This window comes from Salvelinus namaycush, unplaced genomic scaffold (assembly GCF_016432855.1).
Source record: "Salvelinus namaycush isolate Seneca unplaced genomic scaffold, SaNama_1.0 Scaffold45, whole genome shotgun sequence".
Lineage (NCBI taxonomy): Eukaryota > Metazoa > Chordata > Actinopteri > Salmoniformes > Salmonidae > Salvelinus > Salvelinus namaycush.
Genome location: NW_024061142.1, coordinates 138,310 through 151,444, shown reverse-complemented (window position 1 = coordinate 151,444; position 13,135 = coordinate 138,310). Strand labels below are relative to the sequence as shown.

Sequence of the window (13,135 nt, the reverse complement as noted above, 5' to 3'; positions counted from 1 at the left end):
AATGCTTGTGTTCCTAGCTCCAACAGTGCAGTAGTATCTAACTAAATGCTTGTGTTCCTAGCTCCAACAGTGCAGTAATATCTAACTAAATGCTTGTGTTCTTAGCTCCAACAGTAGTATCTAACTAAATGCTTGTGTTCCTAGCTCCAACAGTGCAGTAGTATCTAACTAAATGCTTGTGTTCCTAGCTCCAACAGTGTAGTAATATCTAATTAAATGCTTGTGTTCCTAGCTCCAACAGTAATATCTAACTAAATGCTTGTGTTCCTAGCTCCAACAGTACAGTAATACCTAACTAAATGCTTGTGTTCCTAGCTCCAACAGTAATATCTAACTAAATGCTTGTGTTCCTAGCTCCAACAGTGCAGTAGTATCTAACTAAATGCTTGTGTTCCTAGCTCCAACAGTGCAGTAATATCTAACTAAATGCTTGTGTTCCTAGCTCCAACAGTAGTATCTAACTAAATGCTTGTGTTCCTAGCTCCAACAGTAGTATCTAACTAAATGCTTGTGTTCCTAGCTCCAACAGTAATATCTAACTAAATGCTTGTGTTCCTAGCTCCAACAGTGCAGTAGTATCTAACTAAATGCTTGTGTTCCTAGCTCCAACAGTGCAGTAATATCTAACTAAATGCTTGTGTTCCTAGCTCCAACAGTAGTATCTAACTAAATGCTTGTGTTCCTAGCTCCAACAGTAGTATCTAACTAAATGCTTGTGTTCCTAGCTCCAACAGTAATATCTAACTAAATGCTTGTGTTCCTAGCTCCAACAGTAATATCTAACTAAATGCTTGTGTTCCTAGCTCCAACAGTAATATCTAACTAAATGCTTGTGTTCCTAGCTCCAACAGTGCAGTAATATCTAACTAAATGCTTGTGTTCCTAGCTCCAACAGTGCAGTAGTATCTAACTAAATGCTTGTGTTCCTAGCTCCAACAGTAATATCTAACTAAATGCTTGTGTTCCTAGCTCCAACAGTAATATCTAACTAAATGCTTGTGTTCCTAGCTCCAACAGTGCAGTAATATCTAACTAAATGCTTGTGTTCCTAGCTCCAACAGTGCAGTAGTATCTAACTAAATGCTTGTGTTCCTAGCTCCAACAGTAATATCTAACTAAATGCTTGTGTTCCTAGCTCCAACAGTGCAGTAGTATCTAACTAAATGCTTGTGTTCCTAGCTCCAACAGTAATATCTAACTAAATGCTTGTGTTCCTAGCTCCAACAGTGCAGTAGTATCTAACTAAATGCTTGTGTTCCTAGCTCCAACAGTAATATCTAACTAAATGCTTGTGTTCCTAGCTCCAACAGTAATATCTAACTAAATGCTTGTGTTCCTAGCTCCAACAGTAATATCTAACTAAATGCTTGTGTTCCTAGCTCCAACAGTGCAGTAGTATCTAACTAAATGCTTGTGTTCCTAGCTCCAACAGTAATATCTAACTAAATGCTTGTGTTCCTAGCTCCAACAGTGCAGTAGTATCTAACTAAATGCTTGTGTTCCTAGCTCCAACAGTAATATCTAACTAAATGCTTGTGTTCCTAGCTCCAACAGTGCAGTAGTATCTAACTAAATGCTTGTGTTCCTAGCTCCAACAGTGCAGTAGTATCTAACTAAATGCTTGTGTTCCTAGCTCCAACAGTAATATCTAACTAAATGCTTGTGTTCCTAGCTCCAACAGTAATATCTAACTAAATGCTTGTGTTCCTAGCTCCAACAGTGCAGTAGTATCTAACTAAATGCTTGTGTTCCTAGCTCCAACAGTAATATCTAACTAAATGCTTGTGTTCCTAGCTCCAACAGTGCAGTAGTATCTAACTAAATGCTTGTGTTCCTAGCTCCAACAGTGCAGTAGTATCTAACTAAATGCTTGTGTTCCTAGCTCCAACAGTACAGTAATATCTAACTAAATGCTTGTGTTCCTAGCTCCAACAGTAATATCTAACTAAATGCTTGTGTTCCTAGCTCCAACAGTACAGTAATATCTAACTAAATGCTTGTGTTCCTAGCTCCAACAGTAATATCTAACTAAATGCTTGTGTTCCTAGCTCCAACAGTAATATCTAACTAAATGCTTGTGTTCCTAGCTCCAACAGTGCAGTAGTATCTAACTAAATGCTTGTGTTCCTAGCTCCAACAGTAATATCTAACTAAATGCTTGTGTTCCTAGCTCCAACAGTAATATCTAACTAAATGCTTGTGTTCCTAGCTCCAACAGTGCAGTAATATCTAACTAAATGCTTGTGTTCCTAGCTCCAACAGTGCAGTAATATCTAACTAAATGCTTGTGTTTCTAGCTCCAACAGTGCAGTAGTATCTAACTAAATGCTTGTGTTCCTAGCTCCAACAGTGCAGTAATATCTAACTAAATGCTTGTGTTCCTAGCTCCAACAGTAATATCTAACTAAATGCTTGTGTTCCTAGCTCCAACAGTAATATCTAACCAAATGCTTGTGTTCCTAGCTCCAACAGTAATATCTAACTAAATGCTTGTGTTCCTAGCTCCAACAGTAATATCTAACTAAATGCTTGTGTTCCTAGCTCCAACAGTGCAGTAGTATCTAACTAAATGCTTGTGTTCCTAGCTCCAACAGTAATATCTAACTAACTAAAACAGTACAGTAATATCTAACTAAATGCTTGTGTTCCTAGCTCCAACAGTAATATCTAACTAAATGCTTGTGTTCCTAGCTCCAACAGTGCAGTAGTATCTAACTAAATGCTTGTGTTCCTAGCTCCAACAGTAATATCTAACTAAATGCTTGTGTTCCTAGCTCCAACAGTGCAGTAGTATCTAACTAAATGCTTGTGTTCCTAGCTCCAACAGTAATATCTAACTAAATGCTTGTGTTCCTAGCTCCAACAGTGCAGTAGTATCTAACAATTCACAACAAATACACACAAATCTAAAAGTAAAATAATGTAATTAAGAAATATATAAATATTAGGACGATGTAAACATTATTAAAGTGACACGTGTTCCATTATTACAGAGGCCAGTGAATCCATATCATATGTATATAGGGCAGCAGCCTCTATGGTGCAAGGTTGAGTGGCCGGGTGATAGCCGACTAGTGATGACAATTTAACAGTCTGATGGCCTTGAGATAGAAGCTGTTTTTCAGTTTTCACTGTAGCCCTTTCGATGAGAATGGGGGTGTGCTCGGTACTCCATTTCCTGTAGTCCACAATCATCTCCTTTGTCTTGATCACGTTGAGGGAGAGGTTGTTGTCCTGGCACCACACGGTCAGGCATGACTGGCCAGGCATGACCGATGACACAACAGTGATAGACCTGATCACCGACAACGACGAGACAGGGAGGAGGTCAGAGACCTGGCCGTGTGGTGCCAGGACAACAACCTCTCCCTCAACGTGATCAACACAAAGGAGATGATTGAGTGAACAGGGAGTACAGGAGGGGACTGAGCACGCACCCCTTAGGGGCCCCCCGTGTTGAGGATCAGCGTGGCGGATGTGTTGTTACCTACCCTCACCACCTGGGGGCAGCCCGTCAGGAAGTCCAGGATCTAGTTGCAGAGGGAGGTGTTTAGTCCCAGGGTCCATAGCTTAGTGATGAGCTTTGAGGGTACTATGGTGTTGAACGCTGAGCTGTAGTCAATGAATAGCATTCTCACATAGGTGTTCCTTTTGCCCAGGTGGGAAAGGGCAGTGTGGAGTGCAATAGAGATTGCATCATCACTGGGACATTATTATTACATCATCATGAACAGACAGGTTTACACATCACTGGGACATTATTACATCATCATTAACAGACAGGTTTATACATCACTGGGACATTATTACATCATCATTAACAGACAGGTTTAAACATCACTGGGACATTATTGCATCATCATTAACAGACAGGTTTACACATCACTGGGACATTATTACATCATCATTAACAGACAGGTTTATACATCACTGGGACATTATTACATCATCATTAACAGACAGGTTTACACATCACTGGGACATTATTACATCATCATTAACAGACAGGTTTACACATCACTGGAACATTATTACATCATCATTAACAGACAGGGTTATACATCACTGAGACATTATTACATCATCATTAACAGACAGGTTTATACATCACTGGGACATTATTACATCATCATTAACAGACCGGTTTATACATCACTGGGACATTATTACATCATCATTAACAGACAGGTTTACACATCACTGGGTCATTATTACATCATCATTAACAGACAGGTTTACACATCACTGGGACATTATTACATCATCATTAACAGACAGGGTTATACATCACTGAGACATTATTACATCATCATTAACAGACAGGGTTATACATCACTGAGACATTATTACATCATCATTAACAGACAGGTTTACACATCACTGGGTCATTATTACATCATCATTAACAGACAGGTTTACACATCACTGGGACATAGTGGATGTGTACTGCACTGTTAAGGGCCCATGAGTAAACATTTCACTACACCATTTAGCCTACATCCTGTATCCTGCCCATGTGACCAATAAAACGTTGATTTGATCACATCTGATTATTCAGTACAAACCTTGATTTCCATCTACATCAACAGACTGATTGTGTCTGTATCTGTGTAGCAGCAGATTAATACGCTGCGATCTCATGTGAGGATGACATCATGAGAACAGGTGGCAGAGAAGATGGAAACCCCCCTGAGTTCGACATGACGGCCATTTTTCTACAGGAGAAACAAACGTCTGTTATTGGAGGTTAGAAAGACACACTGGAGAGATGATATTTCGGATGTGATCAGTCGATGCAGATACAACTAACATTCTGTAATGTCTGGTTTTTTTAACCTTTATTTAACTTGTCAAGTCAATTAATTCGGATATTAAAAGCCAACTGACATTTACTCCTGAGGTGCTGACCTGTTGCACCCTCGACAACCACTGTGATTATTATTATCTGACCCTGCTGGTCATCTATGAACATTTGAACATCTTGGCCACGTTCTGTTATAATCTCCACCCGGCACAGCCAGAAGAGGACTGGCCACCCTTCATAGCCTGGTTCCTCTCTATGTTTCTTCCTAGGTTTTGGCCTTTCTAGGGAGTTTTTCCTAGCCACCGTGCTTCTACACCTGCATTGCTTGCTGTTTGGGGTTTTAGGCTGGGTTTCTGTACAGCACTTTGTGATATCAGCTGATGTAATAAGGGCTTTATAAATACATTTGATTTGATTTGAATTAAAAACAAATTCTTCTTTACAATTTTGGCCGAGGAACAGTGGGTTAACTGCCTTGTTCAGGGGCAGAACGACAGATTTTTACCTTGTCAGCTCGGGGATTCAATCCACCAACCTTTCGGTTACTGGCCCAACGGTCTAACCACTAGGCTACCTGCCACCCTGTTAATGATAATGTAATTACAATGTCCCAGTGATGCATATACCCATGGCTGATACCAGGGGACGCTGGTCACTAGAATGGGCTGGGAAAGACACCGGGCCACACTCACGCTATATAGCTAGCTAGCTACCTAGGTTAGCTAGAAAAGCAAAATGGCCCGTCTGGTTAGCATCTAAAACAACTAGCTACCTAGCTAACGTTAGTGAGAGAGAGTTAGCAAGCCACAATGGAGCCGAATTGAATGTAATCTAGCTAGCTAGCTAGATTTAGCTAGCTGCTGTCACCATATAGCTGGCTACAGTTAGTTCATTAACTCAACTTTTATCTCAACCTTCCATAGCAGTCTGTCCTGTAGCTACATTCTATAGCTTTACACTCAACCTTCCATAGCAGTCTGTGTTGTAGCTACATTATATAGCTTTACACTCAACCTTCCATAGCAGTCTGTGTTGTAACTACATTCTATAGCTTTACACTCAACCTTCCATAGCAGTCTGTGTTGTAACTACATTCTATAGCTTTACACTCAACCTTCCATAGCAGTCTGTGTTGTAACTACATTCTATAGCTTTACACTCAACCTTCCATAGCAGTCTGTGTTGTAACTACATTCTATAGCTTTACACTCAACCTTCCATAGCAGTCTGTGTTGTAACTACATTATATAGCTTTACACTCAACCTTCCATAGCAGTCTGTGTTGTAACTACATTCTATAGCTTTACACTCAACCTTCCATAGCAGTCTGTGTTGTAGCTACATTATATAGCTTTACACTCAACCTTCCATAGCAGTCTGTGTTGTAACTACATTCTATAGCTTTACACTCAACCTTCCATAGCAGTCTGTGTTGTAGCTACATTCTATAGCTTTACACTCAACCTTCCATAACAGTCTGTGTTGTAGCTACATTCTATAGCTTTACACTCAACCTTCCATAACAGTCTGTGTTGTAGCTACATTCTATAGCTTTACACTCAACCTTCCATAGCAGTCTGTGTTGTAGCTACATTCTATAGCTTTACACTCAACCTTCCATAACAGTCTGTGTTGTAGCTACATTCTATAGCTTTACACTCAACCTTCCATAACAGTCTGTGTTGTAGCTACATTCTATAGCTTTACACTCAACCTTCCATAACAGTCTGTGTTGTAGCTACATTCTATAGCTTTAACGCAACCTTCCATAGCAGTCTGTGTTGTAGCTACATTCTATAGCTTTAACGCAACCTTCCATAGCAGTCTGTGTTGTAGCTACATTCTATAGCTTTAACTCAACCTTCCATAACAGTCTGTGTTGTAGCTACATTCTATAGCTTTACACTCAACCTTCTATAGCAGTCTGTGTTGTAGCTACATTCTATAGCTTTTAACGCAACCTTCCATAGCAGTCTGTGTTGTAGCTACATTCTATAGCTTTAACGCAACCTTCCATAGCAGTCTGTGTTGTAGCTACATTCTATAGCTTTACACTCAACCTTCCATAGCAGTCTGTGTTGTAACTACATTCTATAGCTTTACACTCAACCTTCCATAGCAGTCTGTGTTGTAGCTACATTATATAGCTTTACACTCAACCTTCCATAGCAGTCTGTGTTGTAACTACATTCTATAGCTTTACACTCAACCTTCCATAGCAGTCTGTGTTGTAGCTACATTCTATAGCTTTACACTCAACCTTCCATAACAGTCTGTGTTGTAGCTACATTCTATAGCTTTACACTCAACCTTCCATAACAGTCTGTGTTGTAGCTACATTCTATAGCTTTACACTCAACCTTCCATAGCAGTCTGTGTTGTAGCTACATTCTATAGCTTTACACTCAACCTTCCATAACAGTCTGTGTTGTAGCTACATTCTATAGCTTTACACTCAACCTTCCATAACAGTCTGTGTTGTAGCTACATTCTATAGCTTTACACTCAACCTTCCATAACAGTCTGTGTTGTAGCTACATTCTATAGCTTTAACTCAACCTTCCATAGCAGTCTGTGTTGTAGCTACATTCTATAGCTTTAACGCAACCTTCCATAGCAGTCTGTGTTGTAGCTACATTATATAGCTTTAACTCAACCTTCCATAGCAGTCTGTGTTGTAGCTACATTCTATAGCTTTTAACTCAACCTTCCATAGCAGTCTGTGTTGTAGCTACATTATATAGCTTTACACTCAACCTTCCATAGCAGTCTGTGTTGTAGCTACATTATATAGCTTTACACTCAACCTTCCATCTAACTGCCTAAATCCACATGTTATGACTATAACTACTGTTCCCTGAAGGATGGAACGAGGTATATCATATTCTGACCCTGCACCGACAGGGGATTTAGGCTCGCTGAAAAGCAGTACTGAATTTAGGAAATGGATGCGAGCCCCGGTATTATAGCCAGGAAGACATGGCTTCCGAGGGCGGGCTCGGAAGTTTTCAGGTGAATATGATTGGACTCTCCCATAGTATGTTATCTCGTCCCCTCCTTCAGGAAACAGTAGTTATATTCATAACTGTACATTTTTTCCACCTCTCTCACAAGGATCCACCCCTTATTTTCATGACATACCCAAATCTAACTGCCTGTAGCTCAGGACCTGAATTAAGGAAATGCATTTTCTTGATACAATTTGAAAGGAAACACTTTGAAGTTGTAGAAATGTGAAATGAATGTAGGAAAATATGACACATTAGATCTGGTAAAAGTTAATACAAAGGGAAAAAAACAACCGTTTAAAAAAATATATATATTGAACCATCATCTTTGAAATGCAAGAGAAAGGCCATAATGTATTATTCCATCCCAGGTGGAATTTAGATTTTGGCCACTAGATGGCAGCAGTGTATGTGCAAAGTTTTAGACTGATCCAATGAACCATTGCATTTCTGTTCAAAATGGTGTATCAAGACCGCCCAAAATGTGCCTAATTGGTTTATTAATAACTTTTCAAGTTCATAACTGTGCACTCTCCTCAAACAATAGCATGGTATTCTTTCACCTTAACTTCTCTAGGATAGGGGGCAGCATTTTCACTTTTGGATAAATAGCGTGCCCAATTTCAACTTCCTTCTACTCATCCCCAGAATATAAGATATGCATATTATTAGTAAATTTGGATATAAAAACACTCTGAAGTTTCTAAAACTGTTTGAATCATGTCTGTGAGTATCACAGAACTTATGTAACAGGCAAAACCCCGAGGACTAACCATTCAGATTTTTTTTTTTGTTGAGGTCACCGTCTGTTCAATGAGTTTTCATTGGGATACTAGATTTCTAATCAACCTGTTTGCAGTTCCTACCGCTTCCACTGGATGTCACCAGTCTTTGGAAATTGGTTGAGGTTATTCCTTTGTGCAATGAAGAAGAACGGCCATCTGGAATCAGTGTAACGTTATGTGTACTGTTTGAGAGTTGCGCAAGACTAGAAAAGTAGCGTTAGTTTGTTGACCTCCTGTATTGAAAACAGATAGACCCGTCTTCAATTTGATCGATTATTAACGTTTACAAATACCTTAAGTTGTATTACAAAAGTAGTTTGAAATGTTTTGGCAAAGTTTAGAGGTAAGTTTTGAGATATTTTGTAGTGACGTTGTTCAAAAATTGAGCTGTTTTTTTCTGGATCAAACGCGCCAAATAAATGGACATTTTGGACATATATGGACGGAATTAATCGAACAAAAGGACCATTTATGATGTTTATGGGACATATTGGAGTGCCAACAAAAGAAATTCGTCAAAGGTAAGGCATGATTTATATCTTATTTCTGCGTTTTGTGTTGCGCCTGCAGGGTTGAAATATGCTACACTCTCTTTGTTTACTGTTGTGCTATCATCAGATAATAGCATCTTATGCTTTCGTCGAAAAGCCTTTTTGAAATCTGACATGTCGGCTGGATTCACAACGAGTGTAGCTTTAATATGGTATCTTATATGTGTGATTTAATGAAAGTTTGATTTTATATAATGTTTTTGAATTTGGCGCTCTACATTTTCCCTGGCTATTGGCCAAGTGGGACGCAAGCATCCCACATATCCCAGAGAGCTTTTAATATGTATTGGCAATAATTAACTTAAGGGTGAGGCATGGAAAAATAAAACATGTATCTTTTGTCAGGCTGAATGTTTGAAATATGAGGTGATTTGAGTCATGCTTCTTCAGTAGTGGAATAAAGACAATTAGCACTTGGATGTTGTCAAGAAATACTGGAGCGATGTCCATCGTCAGTGTGAATAGGCACCAGGCTTCTATTTCAATGGTAATTACAGAACAATTTTTAGAGGGCCTCAAACTCCCTCTACATTTCTACTGGGAGAATCATCAAGCCATTATTTAGGGGGGGGGGATGAGCACCAAACTCCCTCTACATTTCTACTGAGAGCATCATCAAGCCATTCTTTAGGAGGGGGGGGGGGGGGGGTCTCAAACTCCCTCTACATTTTCAGCCTCTGTTTTACTACTACACACAACAGCTTCAGTCTCAGAAATTGTGTGAACGGAAATCCCTTCTTCAGAAATGTGGGATGTGCACTAGAAGCGTGTAGGATACTGTTCTTGTCTGTAGGTTTTGTGTACTAAGTAGTGGACAAAGACCCGGAGTGAATGCACAAGGGTATCAAGGAAGGATCTCTAACTCAATATATATATTTTACATTGTGACATTATTCATTAAAATACTCCTTCTACAATGTTAAAACATTCTACATTGTGACATCATTAAAATACTCCTACTACAATGTTAAAACATTCTACATTGTGACATCATTAAAATACTCCTTCTACAATGTTAAAACATTCTACATTGTGACATCATTAAAATACTCCTACTACAATGTTAAAACATTCTACATTGTGACATTATTTCATTGACATCATGAAACAACTCCTTCCTGTATATTCTGATGTTTGATCAGATATATTTTACCAGAGTAGCTCTTCACACATTGATCACAGCTACATTATTTATTTCCTGTGTGTATATCAGAGTAAAATTCTTCCCACATTGATTTCAACTATGAGGATTCTGTCCTGTGTGTGTTCTCTGGTGCATAGACAGATGGCTAGATGTAGTAAAACACTTCCCACATTGAGCACAGCTATAAGGTTTCTCTCCTGTGTGCGTTCTCTGGTGTCTAGTCAGACTGTTAGACTTAATAAAACTCTTCCCACATTGAGTACAGCTATAAGGTTTCTCTCCTGTGTGTGTTCTCTGGTGTACTATCAAGCTGTTTGAGTGAGTAAAGCTCTTCCCACATTGATCACAGCTATAAGGCTTCTCTCCTGTGTGTGTTCTCTGGTGTACTATCAAGCTGTTTGAGTGAGTAAATCTCTTCCCACATTGATCACAGCTATAAGGCTTCTCTCCTGTGTGTGTTCTCTGATGTGATTTTAAATGTCCTGACGAAACAAATCTCTTTCCACAGTCGGAGCAGTGGTAAGGTTTCTCTCCTCTGTGTGTTCTCTGGTGTACTATCAAGCTGTTTGAGTGAGTAAAGCTCTTCCCACATTGATAACAGCTATAAGGTTTCTCTCCAGTGTGAATTCTCTGGTGTAATTGTAATGTAGATGATTTTGAAAAGCTCTTCCCACAGTCAGAGCAGCTATAAGGTTTCTCTCCGGTGTGAATTCTCTGGTGTGATTGTAATATAGATGATTTTGAAAAGCTCTTCCCACAGTCAGAGCAGCTATAAGGCTTCTCTCCTGTATGGCTTCTCTGATGTATTTTAAGGTCTGCTGAAGAGGTGAATCTCTTCTCACAGTCAGAGCAACAGTGAGGTTTCTCGCCAGTGTGTATTCTCAGGTGTGCTGTCATGCTGCGTGAGGCAGCAAAACTCTTCCCACATTGATTACAGCTATACGGCTTATCTCCTGTGTGTGTTCTCTGGTGCAAAGTCAGCTGGCTAGATGTAGTAAAATTCATCCCACATTGATCACAGATATAAGGATTCTCTCCTGTGTGTGTTCTCTGGTGTATAGTCAGACGGCTTGACGAAGAAAAACTCTTCCCACATTGACAACAGCTATAAGGTTTCTCTCCTGTGTGTGTTCTCTGGTGTGTTTTCAGGCTGCTTGGAACATTAAAACTCTTCCCACACTGATCACAGCTATACGGTTTCTCTCCTGTATGGATTCTCTGGTGTCTTATAAGGTCAGCCGAAGAGGTAAATCTCTTCCCACAGTCAGCGCAGCAGTGAGGTGTCTTTCCTGTGGGTCTCCGCTGGTATTTCTCGAGGTGTTCTGATGTGGAGGGACTCTTCTCTGCCTCTTCAGCATCATGAGGTTGTTGAGGCTCCCCAGAGGATCCACCATAGTCCCGTATCTCTCCTGTGTGAATGACAAAGTCAGACAGATGGTTAAAGGCCCACAACAGCAGAAATCCACTGTAGGAGGTGATGCCAACAGCATAGCCATGACGTTGTACAACAATTGACGTCTGTAATAAATGTTTAAAATATTTGACACATTTAGTCTTGTTTTCACATTAGTAGTAAAATACTGTCTATTTGAGGTAAAAGGTGATTGCCCGTGATGTTTTACAACAATTTAATTCTGTAATGAAATGTTTAAAATGCTTTTACAAACTTATTTGAAAACTGTCTTAAGGACATTCAAGTGAGCAAAAACAGCCATATTGTCTTGTTTTTGTCACAGTAGTATATAGTGGATGATTCTAGAAATAAATTAATACAGCTGTTAAAAACCCTAGGTACTAATTCACCACCGTGGGGGAAAACTCAGGGGAGTTCTCATAGAGTTGGAGTTCATGGAGTTCCAATAGACTGACAGCAAAAAGAGCCTCCATTTACTGGTTTAATATGAGTGAATTTCACACTACTTTTGGATTATAATTGTAAAGGCTCGTTTATGCCATTGTTTCAAATCAACTGCTTTATACTTTTAAAAAAAACTTTAATTTCAACCAGAAAAATCTTTGGCTAGCTTTGCTGACAGTCTATGTCAATAAACGTTAGCATTCCAGCTTTGCTACCAACCTAGCATTAGGTTGCACATGGTCTCCTTCAACATGGTAGCCTCACTATGAGTCTAATCTGGTCTCCTTCAACATGGTGTTTCAACATTATGAGTCTAATCTGGTCTCCTTCAACATGGTAGCCTCATTATGAGTCTAATCTGGTCTCCTTCAACATGGTAGCCTCATTATGAGTCTAATCTGGTCTCCTTCAACATGGTGTTTCAACATTATGAGTCTAATCTGGTCTCCTTCAACATGGTTGTTACGAATCCCTTTGGCCCGACAATCTAGGGGGGATGGTAATGGGACCCGTAACACAACTCATGCAAATTATTATAGTGACAACGTAACAGTGAGAACAAAAATAACCACAGACAACTTAATTACCGTCAAACACTAAATGTTTATTTATAAACACACGGTAAATGGGGGGGGAGCAGGAAAAGGGGCTGAGCGGGACCCAAGGAATGAAAGAATAATAATTCAAAAACACCCCTAAGCTAGACTAGCCTACTTCACAAACAGCTAACTAACTAACCAAAAATACAGGGGGTGGTCCGCCCAGTTCTAACTAGTGTTTATATAACAAAGTTTACCTACGGGTAGTGTATGCCCAAGGGCGACTTGTCTGGTTACCCCCTTTTCCCACCATCAAACAAACACTCAAACACCATAACCAAAACAATACTCACAGGTGGGGACAAAGTGACATGTAGATGCAAAACACACAAGCGATCTACAGACAGAAGGCATGTTACAAAGAGATTGAGCTGGGGAGACAACAA

The 13,135-nt window shown here is 39.6% G+C and overlaps 1 protein-coding gene across 1 annotated transcript; it reads right to left on the bottom strand.

The window, feature by feature from the left end:
• Positions 1 to 10,192: 10,192 nt before the first annotated feature.
• Positions 10,193 to 11,299, bottom strand: LOC120041356 (zinc finger protein 180-like). The gene has a single exon (XM_038986303.1). It carries the CDS (start codon positions 11,295 to 11,297, stop codon positions 10,386 to 10,388), a length of 912 nt encoding a protein of 303 aa, XP_038842231.1. The 5' UTR covers positions 11,298 to 11,299; the 3' UTR covers positions 10,193 to 10,385.
• Positions 11,300 to 13,135: the final 1,836 nt, after the last annotated feature.